This window comes from Physeter macrocephalus, chromosome 14 (assembly GCF_002837175.3).
Source record: "Physeter macrocephalus isolate SW-GA chromosome 14, ASM283717v5, whole genome shotgun sequence".
Taxonomy (NCBI): Eukaryota; Metazoa; Chordata; class Mammalia; order Artiodactyla; family Physeteridae; genus Physeter; species Physeter macrocephalus.
Window position 1 is genome coordinate 26,928,327 of NC_041227.1, and position 20,647 is coordinate 26,948,973.

Consider the following 20,647-nt stretch of genomic DNA (forward strand, 5'->3'; position numbering starts at 1 on the left):
CCTCTCCTTCTTTTTCTTGATGAGTCTGTCTAATGGTTTATCAATTTTGTTTATCTTCTCAAAGAACCGGCTTTTCGTTTTATTGATCTTTGCTATTGTTTTCTTTGTGTCCATTTCATTTATTTCTGCTCTGATCTTTATGATTTCTTTCCTTCTGCTAACTTTGGGTTTTGTTTGTTCTTCTTTCTTTAGTTCCTTTAGGTGTAAAGTTAGATTGTTTATTTGAGATTTTTCTTGTTTCTTGAGGTAGGCGTGTATAGCTATAATCTTCCCTCTTACAACTGCTTCTGTTTCATTCCATAGGTTTTGGATCATCATGTTTTCATTGTCATTTTTCTCTAGGTATTTTTAAATTTCCTCTTTGATTTCTTCAGTGATCTCTTGGTTATTTAGTAACATATTGTTTAGCCTCCATGTGTGTTTGTGTTTTTTACGTTTTCTTCCCTGTAATTCATTTCTAAACTCATAGTGTTGTGGTCAGAAAAGATGCTTCATATGATTTCAATTTTCTTAAATTTACTGAGACTTGATATGTGACCCAGGATGTGATCTATCCTGGAGAATGTTCCATGCGCACTTGAGAAGAAAGTGTAATCTGCTGTTTTTGGATGGAATGTCCCATAAATATCAATTAAATCTATCTGGTCTATTGTGTCATTTAAAGCCCCTGTTTCCTTATTTATATTCATGTTGGTTGATCTGTCCATTGGTGTAAGTGAGGTGTTAATGTCCCCCACTATTATTGTGTTACTGTCGATTTCCTCTTTTATAGCTGTTAGCAGTTGCCTTATGTATTGAGGTGCTCCTATGTTGGGTGCATATATATTTATAATTGTTATATCTTCTTCTTGGATTGATCCCTTGATCATTATGTAGTGTCCTTCCTTGTCTCTTATAACATTCTTTATATTTTGTCTTTTATGAGAATTGCTACTCCAGCTTTCTTCTGATTTCCATTTGCATGGAATATCTTTTTCCATCCCCTCGCTTTCAGTCTGTATGTGTCCCTAGGTCTGAAGTGGGTCTCTTGTAGACAGCATATATATGGGTCTTGTTTTTGTATCCATTCAGCAAGGCTGTGTCTTTTGGTTGGAGCATTTAATCCATTCACATGTAAGGCAATTATCGATATGTATGTTCCTATGACCATGTTCTTAATTGTTTTCAGTTTGTTTTTGTAGGTCGTTTTCTTCTCTTGTGTTTCCCACTTAGAGAAGTTCCTTTAGCATTTGTTGTAGAGCTGGTTTGGTGGTGCTGAATTCTCTTAGCTTTTGCTTGTCTGTAAATCTTTTGATTTCTCCATCGAATCTGAATGAGATCCTTGCCGGGTAGAGTAATCTTGGTTGTAGATTCTTCCCTTTCTGCACTTTAAGTATATCATGCCACTTCCTTCTGGCTTGTAGAGTTTCTGCTGAGAAATCAACTGTTAACTTTATGGGAGTTCCCTTGTATGTTTTTTGTCATTTTTCCCTTGTTGCTTTCAATGATTTTTCTTTGTCTTTAATTTTTGCCAATTTGATTACTATGTGTCTCAGCGTGTTTCTCCTTGGGTTTATCCAGTATAGGACTCGCTGCGCTCCATGGACTTGGGTGGCTATTTCCTTTCCCATGTTAGGGAAGTTTTTGACTGTAATCTCTTCAAATATTTTCTCTGGTCCTTTCTCTCTCTCTTCTCTTTCTGGAACCCCTATAATGCGAATGTTGTTGCGTTTAATGTTGTCCCAGAGGTCTCTTAGGCTGTCTTCATTTCTTTTCATTCTTTTTTCTTTATTCTGTTCCATAGCAATGAATTCCACTATTCTGTCTTCCAGGTCACCTATCCGTTCTTCTGCCTCAGTTATTCTGCTATTGATTCCTTCTAGTGTAGTTTTCATTTCAGTTATTGTATTGTTCCTCTCTGTTTGTTTGTTCTTTTTTTTTTAATATAAATCTGATTTTTTTAAATTTATTAATTTATTTATTTTTGGCTGTGTTGGGTCTTCGTTTCTGTGTGCGGGCTTTCTCTAGTTGCGGCAAGTGGGGGCCACTCTTCATCGCGGTGCACGGGCCTCTCACTGTCGCGGCCTCTCTTGTTGTGGAGCACAGGCTGCAGACGCGCAGGCTCAGTCGTTGTGGCTCACGGGATTTGTTGCTCCGCAGCATGTGGGATCTTCCCAGACCAGGGCTCGAACCCGTGTCCCCTGCATTGGCAGGCAGACTCTCAACCACTGCGCCACCAGGGAAGCCCTGTTTGTTTGTTCTTTAATTCATCTAGGTCTTTGTTAAGCATTTCTTGCATCTTCTCGATCTTTGCCTCCATTCTTTTTCCAAGGTCCTGGATCATTTTCACTATCATTATTCTGAATTCTTTTTCTGGAAGGTTGCCTATCTCCACTTCATTTAGTTGTTTTTCTGGGGTTTTATCTTGTTTCTTCATCTGGTATATAGCCCTCTGCCTTTTCATCTTGTCTGTCTTTCTGTGAATGTGGTTTTTGTTCCACAGGCTGCAGGATTGTAGTTCTTCTTGTTTCTGCTGTCTTCCCTCTGGTGGATGAGGCTATCTAAGAGGCTTGATGGGAGGGACTGGTGGTGGGTAGAACTGACTGTTGCTCTGGTGGGCAGAGCTCAGTAAAACTTTAATCCCCTTGACTGTTGATGGGTGAGGCTGGGTTCCCTCCCTGTTGGTTGTTTGATTGGAGGCCACCCAACACTGGAGCCTACCTGGGCTCTTTGATGGGGCTAATGACAGACTCTGGGAGGGCTCACGCCAAGGAGTACTTCCCAGAACTTCTGCTGCCAGTGTCCTTGTCCCCATGGTGAAACAGAGCCACCACCCCCCGCCTCTGCAGGAGGCCCTCCAACATTAGCAGGTAGGTCTGGTTCAGTCTCCCCCAGAGTCACTGCTCCTTCCCCTGGGTCCCAATATGCCGTTGCTCGACCCCCAGGTTGGGAAGCCTGATGTGGGGCTCAGAACCTTCACTCCGGTGGGTGGACTTCTGTGGTATAAGTGTTCACCAGTCTGTGAGTCACCCACCCACCCAGCAGTTATGGGATTTGGTTTTACTGTGATTACGCCCCTCCTACCATCTCATTGTGGCTTCTCGTTTGTCTTTGGTTGTGGGGTGTCTTTTTTGGTGAGTTCCAGTGTCTTCCTGTCAATGATTGTCCAGCAGCTAGTTGTGATTCTGGTGTTCTGGCAAGAGGGAGTCTGACCTGTGTTTCTTTACAGTAGTGAGAGTATGTGCTCTTCCCACCCATATCATTGGTTGGTATTATTTATCATTATCTGTTTGTTTACCTCTTATGGACTTATTCCTTCTGTCTTGTTTTGGAGCTGACTTTGTAGCTCTCCCCTTGTTCTCTGAAGGATGTAGCAGGGTCACAGTGCACCTCATCAGTACTTAGGGAGCACTTCTAACTCCTTCTGACAACTGTATAGTGTAGAACTCCCAATCTGGTCCCCATAGGAAGCCTTGCAAGTTTCATTTTACAACATGCAAAACAAAATCAATCTTTTCCTGATTATAAAACAATAAAAAAATAAATTAATGAGAGTAATAGGAATATAGCTACCCAAAGAAAAACACTAACAACATTTTGCGATAGATCCTTCCGGACATTTCATTCTGTTTATGTGCATTGAGTGTTAATTACCCAAATGGGACCAAGTTAAATAGTCTATTTTATAATTTTTAATATCTTTCTTGTCAATAAATTAAAATTTAGAGGGACTGTATAGTTTAGTAGTTAAAAGCATGGACCCTGCAGCCCTCTGCCTGGTTTAAAATCCCACTCTGCCTATTTACTCACTTTGAGACTTTGTATAAGTCACTTAACTTCTTCTCTGTGCCTCAGTTTCTAGAACTGTCAAAAGAAGATAATAATTATTCCTATCTTATATGAGCATTGTAAAGATTAAATGAGTTAATATATAAGACAGTTAGGAAACTTAATAATTTTCTGTGTTGACACAACTGTATTAGCTATTAGTGTTTATACAATATACATATTTTTAAATATCTATTTATTGTGTAATTATAGAATTATAGAAGTAATAAGTAATTTTCATTATAGAATATGAAAACATTACAGATATAAATAACGTGCAGCTTAGTTCATATGCACCAAAATCTGTCCATGTGCACAGTATATACACCAAACCATTATTTAAACTGTGGTTATCTAAGATAATAGAATTATGAGGGACTAACTTTTACTGCTTTTTTTAATGTATAATTTTCTAAATCGAAATAGTTTCATTATATTAGTATATATTTTTATAAGCTTGTACATATACACACTATTTTGTAATTTGTTTTTCTTACTTGGTCATAAAAGTTAGACATCTTCCATGTCAGTGCTAGATTGATTTTCCTCATTCTTTTGGACAACTGCACGATATTCTCCTGCATGGCTGTGCCACAATTTATCTGACCAATTCCTTATTTATAAATTTTTCCTCCATTATTTTTGCTATTACAAACAATGCTTCAGTGAACATCTTTCCATGTACGTCTATGTGCACTGATGTGAGGGGTTTTATAGTATAGGGGAAATTCCTAGAAGTGGAACTTACTGGCTCAGTGAGTATATAGATTTTTAAAGGTATTTCAAACTCATTGCCAAATTGCCCTTCACAAATGTCATACCAATTTAAACTCCCACCAGCAGTGTATAACACTGCTTGTTTTCCCACACAATGATGAGTATCACACAACAATGTGTATCATCCTATGCTTTCATCATTGTCAGTCTAATAAGTGTAATGGTATTTCTTTGTCATTTTAATTTTCTTTTAATAGTGATGAAGTTAAAACTATTTTCATATGTTCAGTGACCATTTGTATTGCTTATGAAAATTGCCTGCTCATTGTCGATTATTGGCATGTTTGACTTCTTTTTTTATGTCTTTTTTTTTTAACATCTTTATTGGAGTATAACTGCTTTACAATGGTGTCTTAGTTTCTGCTTTATAACAAACTGAATCAACTATACATGTATATATATCCCCATATCTCCTCCCTCTTGCGTCTCCCTCCCACCTTCCCTATCCCACCCCTCTAGATGGTCTTTTGCATCTTATTGATTTGTAAGTACTTTATAATATTCATTATAGTAAATCTGTCTAGTATACATGTTGCATATATTTTCCCTGCTTAATTGATTTTTTTCAACCCTTTTTTCTCTCTTCTTCAAATTGGATAATTTCTACTCATCTGTCTTCAAGTTTACTGACTCTTCCCTCTGTTTTCTCTATTCTGCTAGTAAGCCATCCACTGAATTATTTAATTTCAGATATTGGTCTTTTTCCCAGGTAAAATTTTCCATTTGGTTCTTTTTTTCATATTTTCTATTTTGCTGCTAAGAGGACCCCTCTTTTCATTTGTTATGATCATATTTTCCTTTATTACACTGAGAATAGTTATCATAACAGCTTTAAAGTCTTTATCCAATAATTCCAACACCTGGATTATCTAAGGGTTAGTCCCTGTTGATTGTCTTTTACCTTGAGGACAAGCTACATTTTTCTGGTTCTTTGTATGTTGAGTAATTTTGGATTGTATCCTGGACATTGGCTTCTTCTTGATTCTACATTTTGTCTTAGCAGTCTACCTGAGGTAGACTCAAACTGCAAATTCTATCTCACCTATGGTGGGCAGCAGCCCAAGTTTCAGTTCATTTTTTAAATTTTTAGCTGAACTACTTGTAGTTTGCCTCATATATGCCTAGCTCAGAGGTCACCCAGAAGCTTAGGCAGAGTTTATATACAAATCTGGGTCCCCCTTTCTGATTCTTTCTCTTCTAAGACTTCCCCTTCACTCTCTAGCAACCCTGGTTAACCCAGGCTCGGTTTCTTATCTCCCCAGGTCAGAAAGATGTAGGCTGTCTGTTGGAGCTTTTACTGACCTGCACTTTACCTCAACTGCAGCCTGTCCTTAGGGGCAAGGGCACCAAAGCACAACTTGCCCCATGCTGGCCCCTTCCTAAAAGTTTTGGCACCCTCCCCAAATCCTCCTGCTTTGTTTACTCTCAGCTGTCTTTTGTATTTTTTTCCCCCAGTTTATTGTTTTCTGCAGAAAGGACTGTCTATTATGAGCTTATTCCCATGCTGGAAACAGAACTACAGTTTGTTTCTTTGTTTATTTGGTATATGCAAATTTCATATTTTTACCTAGTCACATTTATCATTCAGAAGTTGGTTCTCTGCTTAAAACTATCTTCTCCAACTCATGAGTATAACAAAAAATTTTTTCAAGTTGGATAGAACTTGAATTTATGTCAGACTTATTTACATTTTCTTCTAAGTTGGACCCAAAACTGCCAAGCCAATGTTTATGTAGTTGCTGTGGGATTGGAGAGGGGGAGAGTAGAGGGCAGAATCAAGAATGCATAAAGCTTCGGTTAAGTGGTTTTCCCTGCTGAGGGAGGGGACAAATGACTGAGACATATAGATTGTGAGACAAGGGGCTGCCATTGATGAAGAACATTTTAAGACTGGTATATGTCATTCTTCAATAGGGACCTCAGCCCAAGCGCTTTGTGGCTCTTAGCCAGACCTGGCACTCTTGCTGCAGCCCCATTCATTTTCATCCCACACGAAATACAGTAGTGTACCCCAACAGGATGCATAGGAGAAAGCTGTGTGGGTTTGCTTGCTGGATTCTGGCTCTAACCTAGATCTGTTCTGCTCCTCAGAAAGGCAGTAGAACATGGTGGTCAAGGACCTAGGTTTTGGAGTTAGGCATACCTGGGTCCAAACTTTGACTCTGCCATTGTTAGCTGCTTAACTTCTCTGAGCCTCAGTTTCTCTTTTTAAGAGATGTGCATAAAAATAGTAGCCATTTAACAGTGATGTGAGAATTTAAGTGTGACGATGCTTGCCAAGGTCTAGCACAATATCTGGCACAGAGTAAACTCACATGATGAGTGTCAGGGTGCTGCACTGTCAGATCAGAGATATGGTGTTTTGCCACTCCTCTGCTGTGTGGCCTTGGCCAAACTCTGTAGTCTGTGGTTCTGTCTGCAGGAATTTCCACGTCTGGAATGAAGGCTGGTTTGAGCGGACTGACCTAGGCCCATCATACAGTGGATGGCAGGTTCTGGACGCCACCCCCCAGGAAAGGAGCGAAGGTAACCAACCCTCTGACAGCCCCCTTCTCTGGGTTTGGCTCTAAGTCATGACCTCTCGATTCTTTATAGTGGTGGGCAGTGGCACAGCAAGGTCACCCAAATCCTCTCTACCTCCAGAGGGAAGGGAGGGATTAAAACAAAAATATTTTGAAAATAGATTTCCCTCCTAATCTTCTTGGTTCGAGCTGCTATGAAAATGACTGCCATACCTGCACTCACATGGCTGCTGCAGAGGCCCTGGCCCGTGCCCTGCATCAAGGGAAAGGAGCCGTCCCCTGCCAACCATGATTCTCCTGCACCACCTCTGGTAGCCCATCCCTCCCAGCACAGAAAGCTTCCAGTTCCCCATCGCCTTGGGACTTAACCCAAATTCCCTGGCTCAGCTCCAGACCTCCGTGATCACGGCCCCCATCACCTCTCTCACCTTCACATGTGTCCTCTGCCAGACCGAGCTCTCCTTCACGCAGTCTGGCCCGGCCCCATCCCTGTGCTCCCACTTCTGGCCACTCTGCCATCAGAACTTGTGTCTCAGGCTCTCCAGGAATCTTTCCCCTTCCCTCCCCTGACCTCCAGAGCATTCTGGTCCGTTACCCTCATTTTCAGTTGTTCCTTTCAAACTTAAAAAAAATCATAAAGGTCATATAGGCATATGGTTTAAAAAAAATTCTAAAAGGACTTGCAATGAAAATGAAGTCTTACTCCCTTCCCCAACTGCAGTGTCTCTACCAGAAACAATGAACGTTAGATTTGGGGAACTTGGGCGTGAGGAGGTTAACCTTCCAGATATTTTCTACGCCACTATTCAACCTTTTCACTGCAACCCATTAGCAGCTATAAAATCAAGTTAACGGGTTGTGACCATCATTTTAAGAAATGAAATAGAATATCATGGAAAGGGGTGGGGAAAAGAAAATATCAGGGTGCATTGGACATTAAGAATAAGAATTGTCCTGTGGAATTTTTGTTTCAGGGTCATATATGTGCCATGATGTAAAATCTACTTATTTCTAAAGGTCATGGGAAAAAAAAAAATGTTGTAAGTCACTGTTTCAGGCTTATAAAAGTGTGTGTTTGTGTGTGTGTGTGTGTGTGTGTCTTTGTTTATTTGTTTTGTAAACACAAATGGAATAATACTCTTGTTTCTATTCTGCTGCAACTTGCTTTTTTTCAGCTAGGCACTTCATGAATGAAACTATATCTGTATATCTATACCTACATCTATATCTATATCCATCCATCCGTCCATTCATCTATGAAGCTATCTATCTGTCCATCTCTCTATGTATCCATCTACCTACCTACCTATCTGTCTGAGCTACCTATGCTGAGTGCTCGAGAAGGGATGATGGTCAGGGCTTGGGAGCCCAAAGAAGCATGACATCCCTGTGGGCTGGGTATGCAGAAAAGTCTTCCAGGAATAGGGGGGTGATTTGGGAAGAATGATTTGCAGAGTAGAAAAGAGGCAGCCCTGAGCACAAGACAACAAGACTTTCCCTTTTAGGAAACAGACTGAGGGCAGTGGGTCAGCACAAATTATGCACCCACAGAATACAGGATTGGGCCGTCTTCTGTGGAGGTGGAGTCTCACCAGAGCACTATTGCAGAAGTTAGCAATAGCCCCGGAGTGTCTTGCGGAGTGCCCAAAGAGGGGGGCAGACTGTTGGGGTTGAGGGAGTTTGGCGGGGTAGAGGCAGGGGAGTTGGGTGGTCATGGGTGGCCCCCCAGAGGAGCAGGCCATGGCGTCCACTGTTGCAGATGGGCCTGGGTTTGGCGTGTATCCAACCTCTGCACCCTGGCCCCCAGGGGTGTTCCAGTGCGGCCCTGCTTCGGTCGTCGCTCTCCGAGAGGGTAATGTGGACTGGGACTTCGACATGCCCTTCATCTTTGCCGAGGTTAATGCCGACCGCATCACATGGATCTACAATGCCCGGACCGGCGGCCTGAAGAAGAATTCCACAAACTCTCACACCGTTGGCAAAAATATCAGTACCAAGGCTGTGGGCAGCAACTTTCGCGTGGATGTCACCGAAAAGTACAAGTACCCAGAAGGTAGGAGGGGGTGTGGATGGGCAGTGCCACCCAGGGCTTAACGGGGGGAAGACAGCTCTGAGGTGGAGAAGGAAAAATTGTTCATACCCCTTCCGCCTTGTCAGCCAATTCTGCCTGAACGGTAGGACTGCTCCCTGGCATCTACTGCCCAGCTCCCCAGACTGTTTCCCATGGGAACAGAACCATCATGAAAAGACGCGGTACCAGTGGGAATTTGCCATAGGACTCAGGCAGCTGCCAGTCCAGCTCATCTCCAGCTGTGTCCCTTTGCCAATTACACAACTGGGATGAAAGCACCATGATTGAACATCACAGGGAGAAACATGGCCCCCACGAGAGACCCCCCCCCCCGAGGGCCTCTCAGTCAGCCCACTCCCCTAGCCTCTAAGAAACACAGGCAGGAAACATTCTCTGAAAAAAGAAATGGACAGTCCCCCAAGACGTGGGGACTGCTTCGTCTGCTTCAGAGGCCTCCCCAAAAGCCAGGTGAGGTGGGCTTACACCATGAGGACAACACCCGAGTCCCTGAAATCTTCAGCATCCACATGAGTGCTGGTCTCCCTAAAGTCACCGAGAAGCCTAGTGGCTACGAGGCCACCTTCAACACAAATTACATTTGTTGCTCTATTTAGGAAGTTGCTTTAAGAGCCAGAGACTTATCTCTTTGAGGAGTCTCAATGGTGACCAGAGTTCTACATTTGAAGGTGACGTTCAGATATAGAAACAGGCAAAAGTGAATTAACGCTTGGTCTGGCAGGCTAATCACTCCTTAATGGGGTCAACATGTCACTCTTTCTAAAATACTTGGAAATAGTTCCTTCAGCTGATCCTCACTGTTGGTTCTGAGGTGTCAAGAAAAGTGCTCTCATGAAGGTGCCCACGTGCCCCCAGAGTGAACCCCACAGCTCCGTACCCTGCTGACTGTTGCTGTTGGCTGCCACTTACAAAAGAGGAAAGCTGAGCAGGGGAGGTGGGCTCCAAGTCCAGGTGGATGAACCTCTGGGTGTGGTATTTGTGGCTATTTTGAGGCATGACTCTAGCTAGGGTGATGAGATTGGTGCCCTCAGTTGGACCCCAGTCCACCTATGCAGGCCATTCCCCCCAGCTGGGGTCAGATGGCCTTTCTCTCAGTCAATAAACATGTACTGAGACCCCCACAAGTGCCCACCCACGCTTGGCTCTGGGAGGCCAGGAAGCATCCTGCAGACGGGCTCCTGCCCCTGCAGAGCTCACAGGCCAGGGGGGCAGGCTGGTGTGTGACAAGAATTCTCAACGGTGTCATGATGTAGAAACAAGAGTAGGGGCCAAGGAAAAGATAATCCCGGGCAGGAGGTGAACTCCATCCTACCCCTTATAACTGTGCAACCTCAAGCAAGATTCTTAGCCTCTCTGATCCCTCGTTTTCTCACCTGTAAAATGAGAAGAGCAAGGCCTGTCTTCAGTGGGATTTAAATGAGCTAGTGTACAGAAAGTGTCAAGGGCAGTGCCTGGCACATAGTGAAGACTTAATAAATAGTGATGATTTTTATCAACTTGAACATCTGCAACCTCATTGGAATGACCTACCAGAGGGACTTCTGAAGTGCACTACTTACACGGTTGTGTGATTCTGTGGGGTGCCTTATCTGACTGTCACACCTTGATTCTGCTTCTTGGGGGCTCTGGCTGTCCCAGCCAAACCTCCTGAGCAATGGGAAGCGGCCACGGCCAGGTTGGGAGATCCCTGCAGGACCCCTGGTGATGACCCAGCCCCTGTGTGACAGCAGGGCTGATCACACCGCCTGTTGTTGACCAGTCCTCCCTACCTAATGATTCCAGCTTGTGTCTGATGGCCCCAGGGAGGAAAAGCTCATAAAATGGGTTGCTAAGCATTTGCGCAACAGCAGCACCAAGGGAGAAAACAGTAGCAGGAAGCTTGGTCTTGAGTAAGCCTGGCAGGTGACCTATGTAGCTATGTAGGCTCTGAGCCTCATTGTGCATAACACACCGGCTTCGAGGTTCTGGGCACAGAGGCTCAGCTCCCTGCACAGCCATCAGACCTGGGTGCGGACTTAACAGCTCGGCTAGAGAATGGGAATGCACCAAAAGGAACCCAGCCCACCAGGATCTATCAGCCTGGGTAATTTGGCTGCCTGTCTTCTTTTCAGTAAGGTGTGCGGGAGGAACTACTAGTCTCAAGTCTAGACTTCTGGGGACTGGCCCTCTCTCTGCCCCTAATTCCCAGATTACCAGTCCCTTGGACCAGTCACTCCTCCTCTTAGGGCCTTAACTCTAACACTTGGCCTCTGGGGTCTCTGCCAGTTGTTACATGTAACTTATGGGAAAGACCTCACTAAATTGTAAAGTGCGTCTAATAAGTCATCTGATGCCTTAAAATTTCACAGGTTGGTTCTAAAGCGCTTCTAATAAGTCATCTGATGCCTTAAAATTTCACAGGTTGGTTGGGGAAGTTAGGGGGCGGGGGCATAAGTATGGTCATTCTTTGTGTATCTCTGTCCTTGTTCCTGGAAGGTCAATACCTTCTCCTTGATAGTGGGTCTATCTTCAGGTCAGGCAGGGAGGCTTATGTGCACTGTGTGGTCTACCCTGGCTCAGAGGCTTGGAGTTGGTTATCAGCTCTTAGCACCCCAAGAGCTGTGATTTTTAGGCCATGAACTTGGCCATTCTCCAGGGACTGTTTATAGCATCACTTTCAGCAGCACCCATGACCCAAGTCAGAATCAGAAACCCAACCTGTGGTTCAGCCTCTGTGTTTATGAAACCTGAACTCTCTCGACAATTTAAACTAGTCATAACCTGGAACCACAACAACTGTGGGAAGTTCTCGTCAACTGACATGGACAAAAGTGCCACTCTTCAATTCTCAAAGCATCTTTAGAAACAAAGCAGAATAACATGGTAAACTGGTTTGAAAATTTTTGCAATGAAGTTAATTCCAAAGCATAACCTTTTTTTCACTTATGAACTTATTGTAATCTTTTTTTACCTCAGTTTTTGTTATTTTTAAATTATTTGTTTTTTCTTTCTCTCACAAAGGACCATTTATCAAAAGAAAGAAAGAAGGAAGGAAGAGAGGAAGAGAGGAAGGAAGGAAGGGAGAGACCTAACCTAATTAGCCTAAGCAAAAGATCAAGCCATATAGTAATTTTATGCACCTTTCCCAACATCTCCATGGAAATTTAGAGCTGATTGAAACAGCTGGGATGTGAGCCTCGTGTTAAGGAGGATGAAATGAAGACCTGCAGAGGTCAGACACTTGCTTGAATCAGAGTCGTGTGCAAGCAGCAGAACCAGTGTTAGTTCCAGGCCACCCTTCCAGGCAGGGCGCTGTCCTTTGTCCAGGTTGCCACTGCGTCCCTGAGATGCTTCTCTCTTTTCCCACCACACAGGTTCCAGCCAGGAAAGGCAAGCGTTTGAAAAGGCTTTGGGGAAACTTAAACACTACATGTCATTTAGTTCAACATCTGCAAGTAGCTTGAGAAGAGAGGAACAGGAGCCCAGAATCTCCGGGAAGTTCAAAATCACTGACACACTGACAGTGGGCAAAGAAGTCAACCTGACCCTGATGCTCAAAAACCTAACGAGTGATTCCAAGAGAGTGATGGTGAACATGACAGCCTGGACCATCATCTACAATGGCACACTTGTACACGAGGTGTGGAAGGACTCCGTCACCCTATCCCTGGGTCCCAAAGAAGGTAACTCATCCTGTAGGTTGCTGGGGTACCATGCACCCAAAGAAGCTGGTATTCTCTTGGGATTGGAGAGTTCCTGTTGGAACCGAGTCACCTGATTAAGGAAGGAACAGCACATGGCCTCTGTGGTCAAGCCTGGGGTTTTGAAGTTTTGGAGGCTGCTATTATGGTGAACAGTGCAAGTCAGTGTGGTGCCAACCAAAATCCTTTTATGCCCTGGGGGAAGAAGGAGGGAGGCTTTGGCAGTTAATAGACACACTGTAAATACCCCTTACAGGTACATACCACATTGCCCAGTGTGCAGAGTACTTCCTTATATATTCGTATGTACTATCACATTTGACCTTCTAAAAGGACAGATTTCAGTATTCCTTTTTACAGAGGTGGAAACTGAGGCTTGGAGAGATTGTGACTCGCTTAAGAGATTGTGTCATAGCTAGCAGGTGGCAATGCCAAGTCTTGGTCCTAGATTTCCTAACGCTAAATCCAGTGCCACCACCCATTTTCTAGGTTTTATTGCTGCCACCCCTCCCCCATACCAGCTGTCACCCTACCCCACACCTCCCCACCCCACAATGAATCACTTTCTGGGTTTGACCCCAGAAGGGTTGCAATATAACACAAGGTCTTGAACCCTCTGCAATGTTCCCCCACAGCTGCCAATGGGTGGGTGGAATTTCTTGATTCCCAACGACAGTGATAGGTTTTCTCGGAGGTCTGTGCCTCTGGGAGGAACCGTGACTCTGTACTCCTGGGTAGCATCGACAGGAGGGGACCAAAGTAGAGGAGAGAGAGTCTGGGGCTGTGGAAGGATTAGAATGCAGGTGTGCCCACATTGGCAAAATCCTTCAAGCTGTTATGAAAAGTCTGGACTTATACAAAGCAGATTAACAGGGGTGGGATGGCTATTTGCTTCACATAAGGAACTAATAAAAACTGATTAGTTACACAGCCCCTCTTGAAAGAATTCTGTCTGCAGAGAAACTGCAATACCTCTGTATTACACCTGTCAGAAGGCAGCATCTCTAGCAACCTCTCTTCTGGCAGAATTTAGCAGAAATCTTCCCCATACCAAGAGCAGCTGCCTGGCTGTTATTTACCTTCAAAGCTCAAGGGAAGAGCTATTTCTGTAGACCAAAAATAATTTACATGAGGTAAATCGTTTTTAAAAAGCCATACTTCTGCCAGAGGCAGCAGAGTGAAATGGGAAGGAGAGGAAGGAGGCAAGTGAAGTGGTCCTGGAGGCCTGACATCATCACCTACTTTCTGGGTGACGCTATTAAGTCCCCCTCTTTTTCTGAGCCTCAGCGTTCACAGTCCAAGAGGGCTGGACCAGCTGATGCAAGGGCCTGCGTCTCCACATTTGGGGCAGGCTAGGTAAATCCCTCCAGTGCTAAAAGCAGAGACAGCTCCTTCCTCACAGACTTTCCTCAAGGGGTGTATGACCCTGTGGATGCGGGGGCCCCCCCAGACCACCCAACATGACTGCATAAGGGAGGGGGGAGTACCCTGCACCCATTGGAAGGGGAGGACCCTCGCTGCCTGCCCTGTGAGTCAGAGAGGGGCCTTGAAGCTTGGGGAGGAGCCAGATAAAGGGAGGAAAGCTGGGGAAGCCCTTTGCATCTGAGGGGACCTTGTGGGTCAAAGCTTGGAGGTGATAAGGTACCTATTTTGTCAAAAGGGCAATGAGAAGCATGGGAGGAAACGTTCTTTTGAGGGAAAGAGTCATGAAGGGCCATACTGAGGGGTCTGAACTTTATTCCTGAGGCAGCGAGGGGCCATGGAAGATTTTTGAAGCGACATGGAAGAAGAGTGACGTGATTTGGAGGGGGGGAAGTGCTTCTAAAGCCTATCTTCTGGTGTGTGTGAGTGTCTTGGAAGCAGGGGAGACCAGAAGTGGGGAGGTGGTCCAGACGCTGTTGCCATAGAATCCCAGGCTACTGGATGAGCGGGGAGGACCCAAGCGCTTATTTAGCCCTGGTTTCCCTTGCTACTTATTATTGTGTTGTCGTCATTACTGTTTTCATCACTGGGCAATGAGTTAGTACTCGTATTCTTCCCCTGCCCCTTAGAAGGAAACTTGCCCTCCGATATTTTCCAGGACAGGGAGGAGGCTTCAGCCCCTATGAGCCCATCCAGCCAGAGTCCTGGACTACCCCTGGCCCCTGCTCTGCAGCCTGCACAGAGCAGGCAGATGTTTCCCACAGGGCCTGGCAGGGAGGGCTCAGGCAAGCCTGGGCTGCAGATGTTCCCAGCCAGCTCACATCGACTTGGCTTGGCATCAGCTTTCAAGGTTTCGACCCCACTCCCTCTCGCTCTGCTCCCTGGCTTCTCCTTCCAGAAATACAGCATCCTGTAAAGATCGCATATGCTCTGTATGAGAGGTACCTGAAGGCAGACAACATGATCCGGGTCACAGCCGTGTGCGAGGTCACCAACGAGACCGAGGTGGTGGTGGAGAGGGACATCATCCTGGACAACCCCACCCTGATCCTGGAGGTAAAGGGGTGCTGAAAGGGTGCCTCTCCAGCCAGCCCAGCCCTCCCAGACCACAGAGAAGGGCCTCCCCTGCTGACGGGCCGAGGACCGGGCCCAGCTCGGCTCCAGCCTCTGCCAAATGGATCAGCCAAGAGTTCCACTCAGAGTAGCATCCTTGGGACTTCCCTAGCGGTCCAGTGGTTAGGACTCAGAGCTTTTACTGCAGGGGTCGCGGGTTCAATCCCTGGTCAGGGAACTAAGATCCTGCAAGCTGTGTGATGAGGCAAAAAAAAAAAAGCAGCATCCTTGCTCCCTGTCTGGCAATATCCACAGGCACGTTGCCCTGTGGCTTCTTTGGTTGCAGCTTTAGATCCACTGGGGATGCCAGCTGAGGAGTGGCCAGAGGGGGTCTTCAGCTCACTTGCTCTGGACATCTGCTGTGTCCTGGGCTGTGCCAGGTTTGGGGATCACAGGGGGCTACAAGGGATGGGTCAAGACTGCAGGAAACCCACAACCCAGCCCCCAAACACATTTGTAGAGCAAATCAGAAATGGGCATAACTCACGTGCATCTCCCGACTCTAGACCCCAGAGTTACAGAATTGTGGACTCTTGGAGACCTAGTCTCGAGCTCCCATGTCCTGCCATTTCACATATCAGTAAACTGAGGCCCAGAGAGGAGAAGGGAATTTCCAATTACTGCCAGAGCCAGGGCTAGACCTCAGGCCCTTTCCAGGGCATCGAGCACGTCCACAGCCAGCAACAGCATCTTCCCAGTGGTTGAGAATGAGGATGCCTCATTGTTTGGCTGCAGGCTCTGCTCCCAGGCTCCCTCTCAGGAGCCCAGGCATGTTGGGGCTTGCAGGTCGGTGTGAGGCACTTGGGGCCATTCTGGTCCTTCCTCAGTACTGGGGCTGGAAGTATTTGGCTGACTCCAAGCCTGTCCCTACCCACTCCAACCCCAGCCCAGTGTGGAGGCTGCCAGAGCCAGAGAGCACAAATCTGAGGGGTGAAATCCTGGCAGGGAAGGACAGGCAGACGAATGGGTCAGGAAGATGGGGTCTTCCCATGGGATCCCATAGAGAGCTTCATGGGTCAGGCTCCTCCCGAGTCTGCTGTACCATCTGCGCCAGCGGTCTAGACAGAGATTGCCTTTTTTTTTTCCTTCGCAGTGCCACTAGCCTCCCTAGCCCCAGATTTCTAGAGTACTTGTGGCTGCCCTAGTCCCACCCTCCCTAAGCTACACCCCAGCTTCAGAGGTTCCTGATGTCAAACAGAGAGCAGGGGGACCCAGGGCACCCGCTCCATGCAGCTAGCCTGCAATAGAGCTCTTTCATTGTCCTGGTTAGTCTCGACTGTGCTTCAGAATGGGGGGAGGGGGGTGGTCCATCGCCTCCAGGGCTAGGGAGGGGGTGCCACCCCTGTTGTCGGCCCATCACAGTGGTTGTGAAACAGAAACACCCCCCACCACCCCGCATTGGGCAGGACTAGAACAGAGTTTCTAGGCTCCAGGCTTGCTTTCTTTCCTGCCCAGCGAGTTTTCATCCTCAATCCATGATTGTCCCCTGAGTGTAGAAGCTTCTCCTGCATCCCAGGACATTTCCAAGAAATGCACCCCATCCCTGTAGAATGACAGGCAGCAAGTGTCGTTTCCCACTCCTGAGGCTGTGAAATGAAACACTCTGCATAAAAATTATCAGTGTTTAAATGAAGTTAGTTTTTCTCCCATTATATTCCCTCATCCAATATCCTCAAACCTGCTTATAGCTTTCTCTTTTATTCAATAGTTTTAGTCTACATCTTTTAGACTTCCATATCAAATCAGCTTTGTCTTTCAAGAGAGTGTAACATCTTTTAAAAGGAAATCAGAATACACACAGCCTGGAAATATTCCATCAAAACTTTCTTATTTAATCTTTTTAAAGGGCATCTGCTCTTTCTTGTTTTGGGCATCTTTGTGTGAATTTGCTCTTAATGCAACCTCTCATTATTTCAGCCTTCAGAGAATCAAGACAATCTCATCTTGATTGAATGAATCAATGCATAGTTCACTCAGAGCAGGGCACGTGGGTGATCTGTATGAAAAGATAATAATTTGGGTAAAATCCTATTATCTTACTTGACGCTGATTGGGAGTAGGCATTGAGGACTTTAGAACCAGACCATACAATCTGAACTTTGTTCCAAAGGGTGATGTCCTTCACATTGGCCCACGACCTACTGACAATCAGACACAGTCTTCTGGTGGCTCTTATCCTCTTCTTTGGGTGAATGTACAGATTTAGGTCAATAGGACAGAGCGGTAAGCATCAATAAAGAAAGGAAAACAAATACACGAAAATCTCAAATTGAAAAATATGTGAAATATTTTTCAATTTTAGATTTTATGGCACCGTTTATGTACCCTTGTGTCCCAATGGCATAAAATTATGCTTCACTCTTCAAATCATGTCATACACTTTAGGGCCTTGCCTTTATTTTTTTATTTTTTTTTTTTTTGCGGTACGCGGCCCTCTCACTGCTGTGGCCTCTCCCGTTGCAGAGCACAGGCTCCGGACGCGCAGGCTCAGCGGCCATGGCTCACGGGCCCAGCCGCTCCGCGGCATGTGGGACCTTCCCAGACCGGGGCACGAACCCATGTCCGCTGCATTGACAGGCAGACGCTCAACCACTGCGCCACGAGGGAAGCCCCAATGTCATACACTTTAAATGAGTTCCATGGGAGAAATTACGGTATAGATCATGGTCTCTAAAATGTTTCAATTATGCACAAATTATTGGCAGGCATTGCAGGGTCTAGCAAGAAGAGCAAATGGTTCTGGAACCAGAAAGGCCTTGGTTATTGAATCAACCTGGACTGCAGATTTATTACTGTAAAATGGTTGCAGTGAGAATTGGTGGCAAGAAAGAAAAAAAAAAAAAACCAAATGAACAAAAAGCAGCAGCCTCTAAGGATCCTCAACAGAAGAAAAGAAATCCACCAGTCACCCAGTTTCAGTTTCGGTTTCCAAAGCGCTTTCTTCTGCATCCATGATCTCATTTGGTCCCTTGTAGCCCAGGGAGGGAGGCGGGGAGGGATCAGCCCTCTTTATCAGGGAGAGAGTCAAGGCCCAGGGAGATGACGTATCTGCCCAGGCTTGGCGGCTTTTCAGCAGGAGAACAAGCTTTCATCTTTGGGAGCAAACAAATAGTCCAGGGTGCTTCTCTGACCAGAAACCTAGGTTTCTCCAGCCCCTGATCAAGGACCCTGTGCAGACCACATGTGGCACGTCCTCGGAAGTGGGGGCTGCCCTTCCCGAGATGAACTGAGAAAGGGCCTGTGAACCTGGCTGGGAATTTAAGCCCTCTCAGCCGCTGTGATGTGCTGCCTCTCCTCCACGCCTGGGTGTCCTGTCTGTATCCTGGGGATGACAGCAATTTCCTAGTAACCCCCTGCATGGATGTCGCTGGAACTTAGGAGGAATAAACCTCCTAAGGATAGTTATCCTCCCTTCCTTTGTCCTCAGCAACATCCTCCCCATCACCAAGCCTCCGGCGCAGCCCCATTGGCTCTCATCAAGGGCAGATGAAATGAACAGCCCAGCCCTGACTCTGTCAACCCCTCTCCCCACAGGCGCTGGACCAGGTCCAGGTGCAAAAGCCTGTGACCGTGCAGATGCTCTTCTCCAACCCGCTGGATGAGCCGTTGAAGGACTGCACGCTGATAGTGGAGGGGAGCGGCCTGCTGCTGGGCACCCTCAAGATCGAGTGAGTCCCAGGCTGAGGCTCCAGTCGGGGGTGGTGGGAGGGGGGCGGAGGGGCCCTCCCCAGAGCCCGGGGCAGGGCAGACAGAACTCCTCTAGCCTCTGAACTTGGGAATCTGCACATAGGGATACACGTTTGCATTTGGTTTGGGGGTTCACCAAACTTGAACTCAAGGGAAGTCCAGGTCACCAGAGCTTGGAGCTGGTCCTCATATTTGGGAGATCATGGGCACCGCCCCTTCCCCTGCTGAGGGGTCCCAGAGCTGAAGGGGTTTGATGACCCAGGGTGGCAGCTAGAGGGAGATGAAGGAGCAGTGACCTTGACCAGAGCAGGACTTGAGGCCTCACGCTGACTCCTGCCTTTCCCCATCAGCATACCAACCCTGCAACCCAGGGAGCAGTCCCGTGTGCGTTTTGCGATCCTGCCCACCCGGAGTGGCACCAGGCATCTCCTTGCCATCTTCTCCTGCAACAAGTTCCCTGCGATCAAGGGCATGCTGTCCATCAACGTGAAAGAGTGAAGCGCCCAGGTGGCCCCATACAAACTAGGGAACATGGAGCAGGCAGGGCTCACCTGCCTGTGAGCCCCCTGCCCACACACACTGTCCAGCCTGGGAAACTCCCTCCGTCCCCCAAGGCGGCCTGGACTCGGACCTCCAGGCTCCAGCACACACCCCTCCCTTGCTCCCAGGCTGGGCTTGTTTCACCCTGGCCCGCGGTTTGATCACTTTTGCACGTTCCCCAAGCTTCTCCTCAACACTGCCCACTCTGTGAGCTCCATGACCCTGCTCAGCCCTTATACTCTCAATGCTGTGGGCATGGAGTGGCACCTGACCCAGCAGCTCTCCAAATGGAAACGGGGGGAGAAGATGGTCTGGACTGTTTGCTGATCCCCAGCCTGCAGTTGGCACATTCCTGCTCCTCTCTTAGGCCACTATGGAGTTGGGGGGACGATGGTTAGCCATCTGTTGTAACACTCACAACCGCACCCGCAAAATAAATGCTAAAAAGAGCGCGATCGCACAGCACTGACTTTACGTAAGGACTGCTGCTTCAACTAAGGTGGTGGAGAAGGAGAGAGGGAGGAGGCTGGGGCCATGTCCTTCTGGAGGACAGATGGCCTTGGGGAGGCCGTGCTCTCTATGTTCCAGTGTCCGAGAGGAGTGGGCTTGTTCTGTGTGGCTCCAAGTGCAAAACTAGGGAGACGTTTCAAATCAGTTTAGGAAACCTCTCTAAGATGACGTCCAAAAACAGATTGGCTGCCTTGGAGCAGGCAGGAAGCGCCTTGGAGGGAGCGTCTTGTCCAGGCAGGCTTCGGGCACTCTCTGTGTAGCCAGGCAAACTCTTCCAGGGTCTCTACAGGCGTCAGAGTGAGAAGGGACTTCAAAATCTTCACTGGGACCTTTCACAGAGCAGGTGTGGGTGGTGGCCCAACCTCTGCTCACACTGGACTCGCCCCAACTTGTGCCACACTCCTCCTCTTGCAGCCAGAGCCCTGCTAACTCCACCGGAACCTTCTCTGCCTTCACACATGCTCTCAGGGTTCCTCCGTCTTTGCCCCTTGAAATAACCC

At 46.8% G+C, this 20,647-nt stretch overlaps 1 protein-coding gene across 1 annotated transcript in view; it reads left to right on the forward strand.

The window, feature by feature from the left end:
* TGM3 (transglutaminase 3) overlaps positions 1-20,099 on the forward strand; it is a 49,114-nt gene extending 29,015 nt beyond the window's left edge. The window contains exons 8-13 of the mRNA XM_024117162.2: positions 7,007-7,110; positions 8,914-9,159; positions 12,549-12,857; positions 15,196-15,353; positions 18,945-19,078; positions 19,448-20,099. Coding sequence (XP_023972930.1) covers positions 7,007-7,110; positions 8,914-9,159; positions 12,549-12,857; positions 15,196-15,353; positions 18,945-19,078; positions 19,448-19,595 — 1,099 coding nt within the window. The 3' untranslated portion in view covers positions 19,596-20,099. The remainder of the gene's footprint in view (positions 1-7,006; positions 7,111-8,913; positions 9,160-12,548; positions 12,858-15,195; positions 15,354-18,944; positions 19,079-19,447) is intronic.
* The last annotated feature ends 548 nt before the right edge of the window (positions 20,100-20,647 follow it).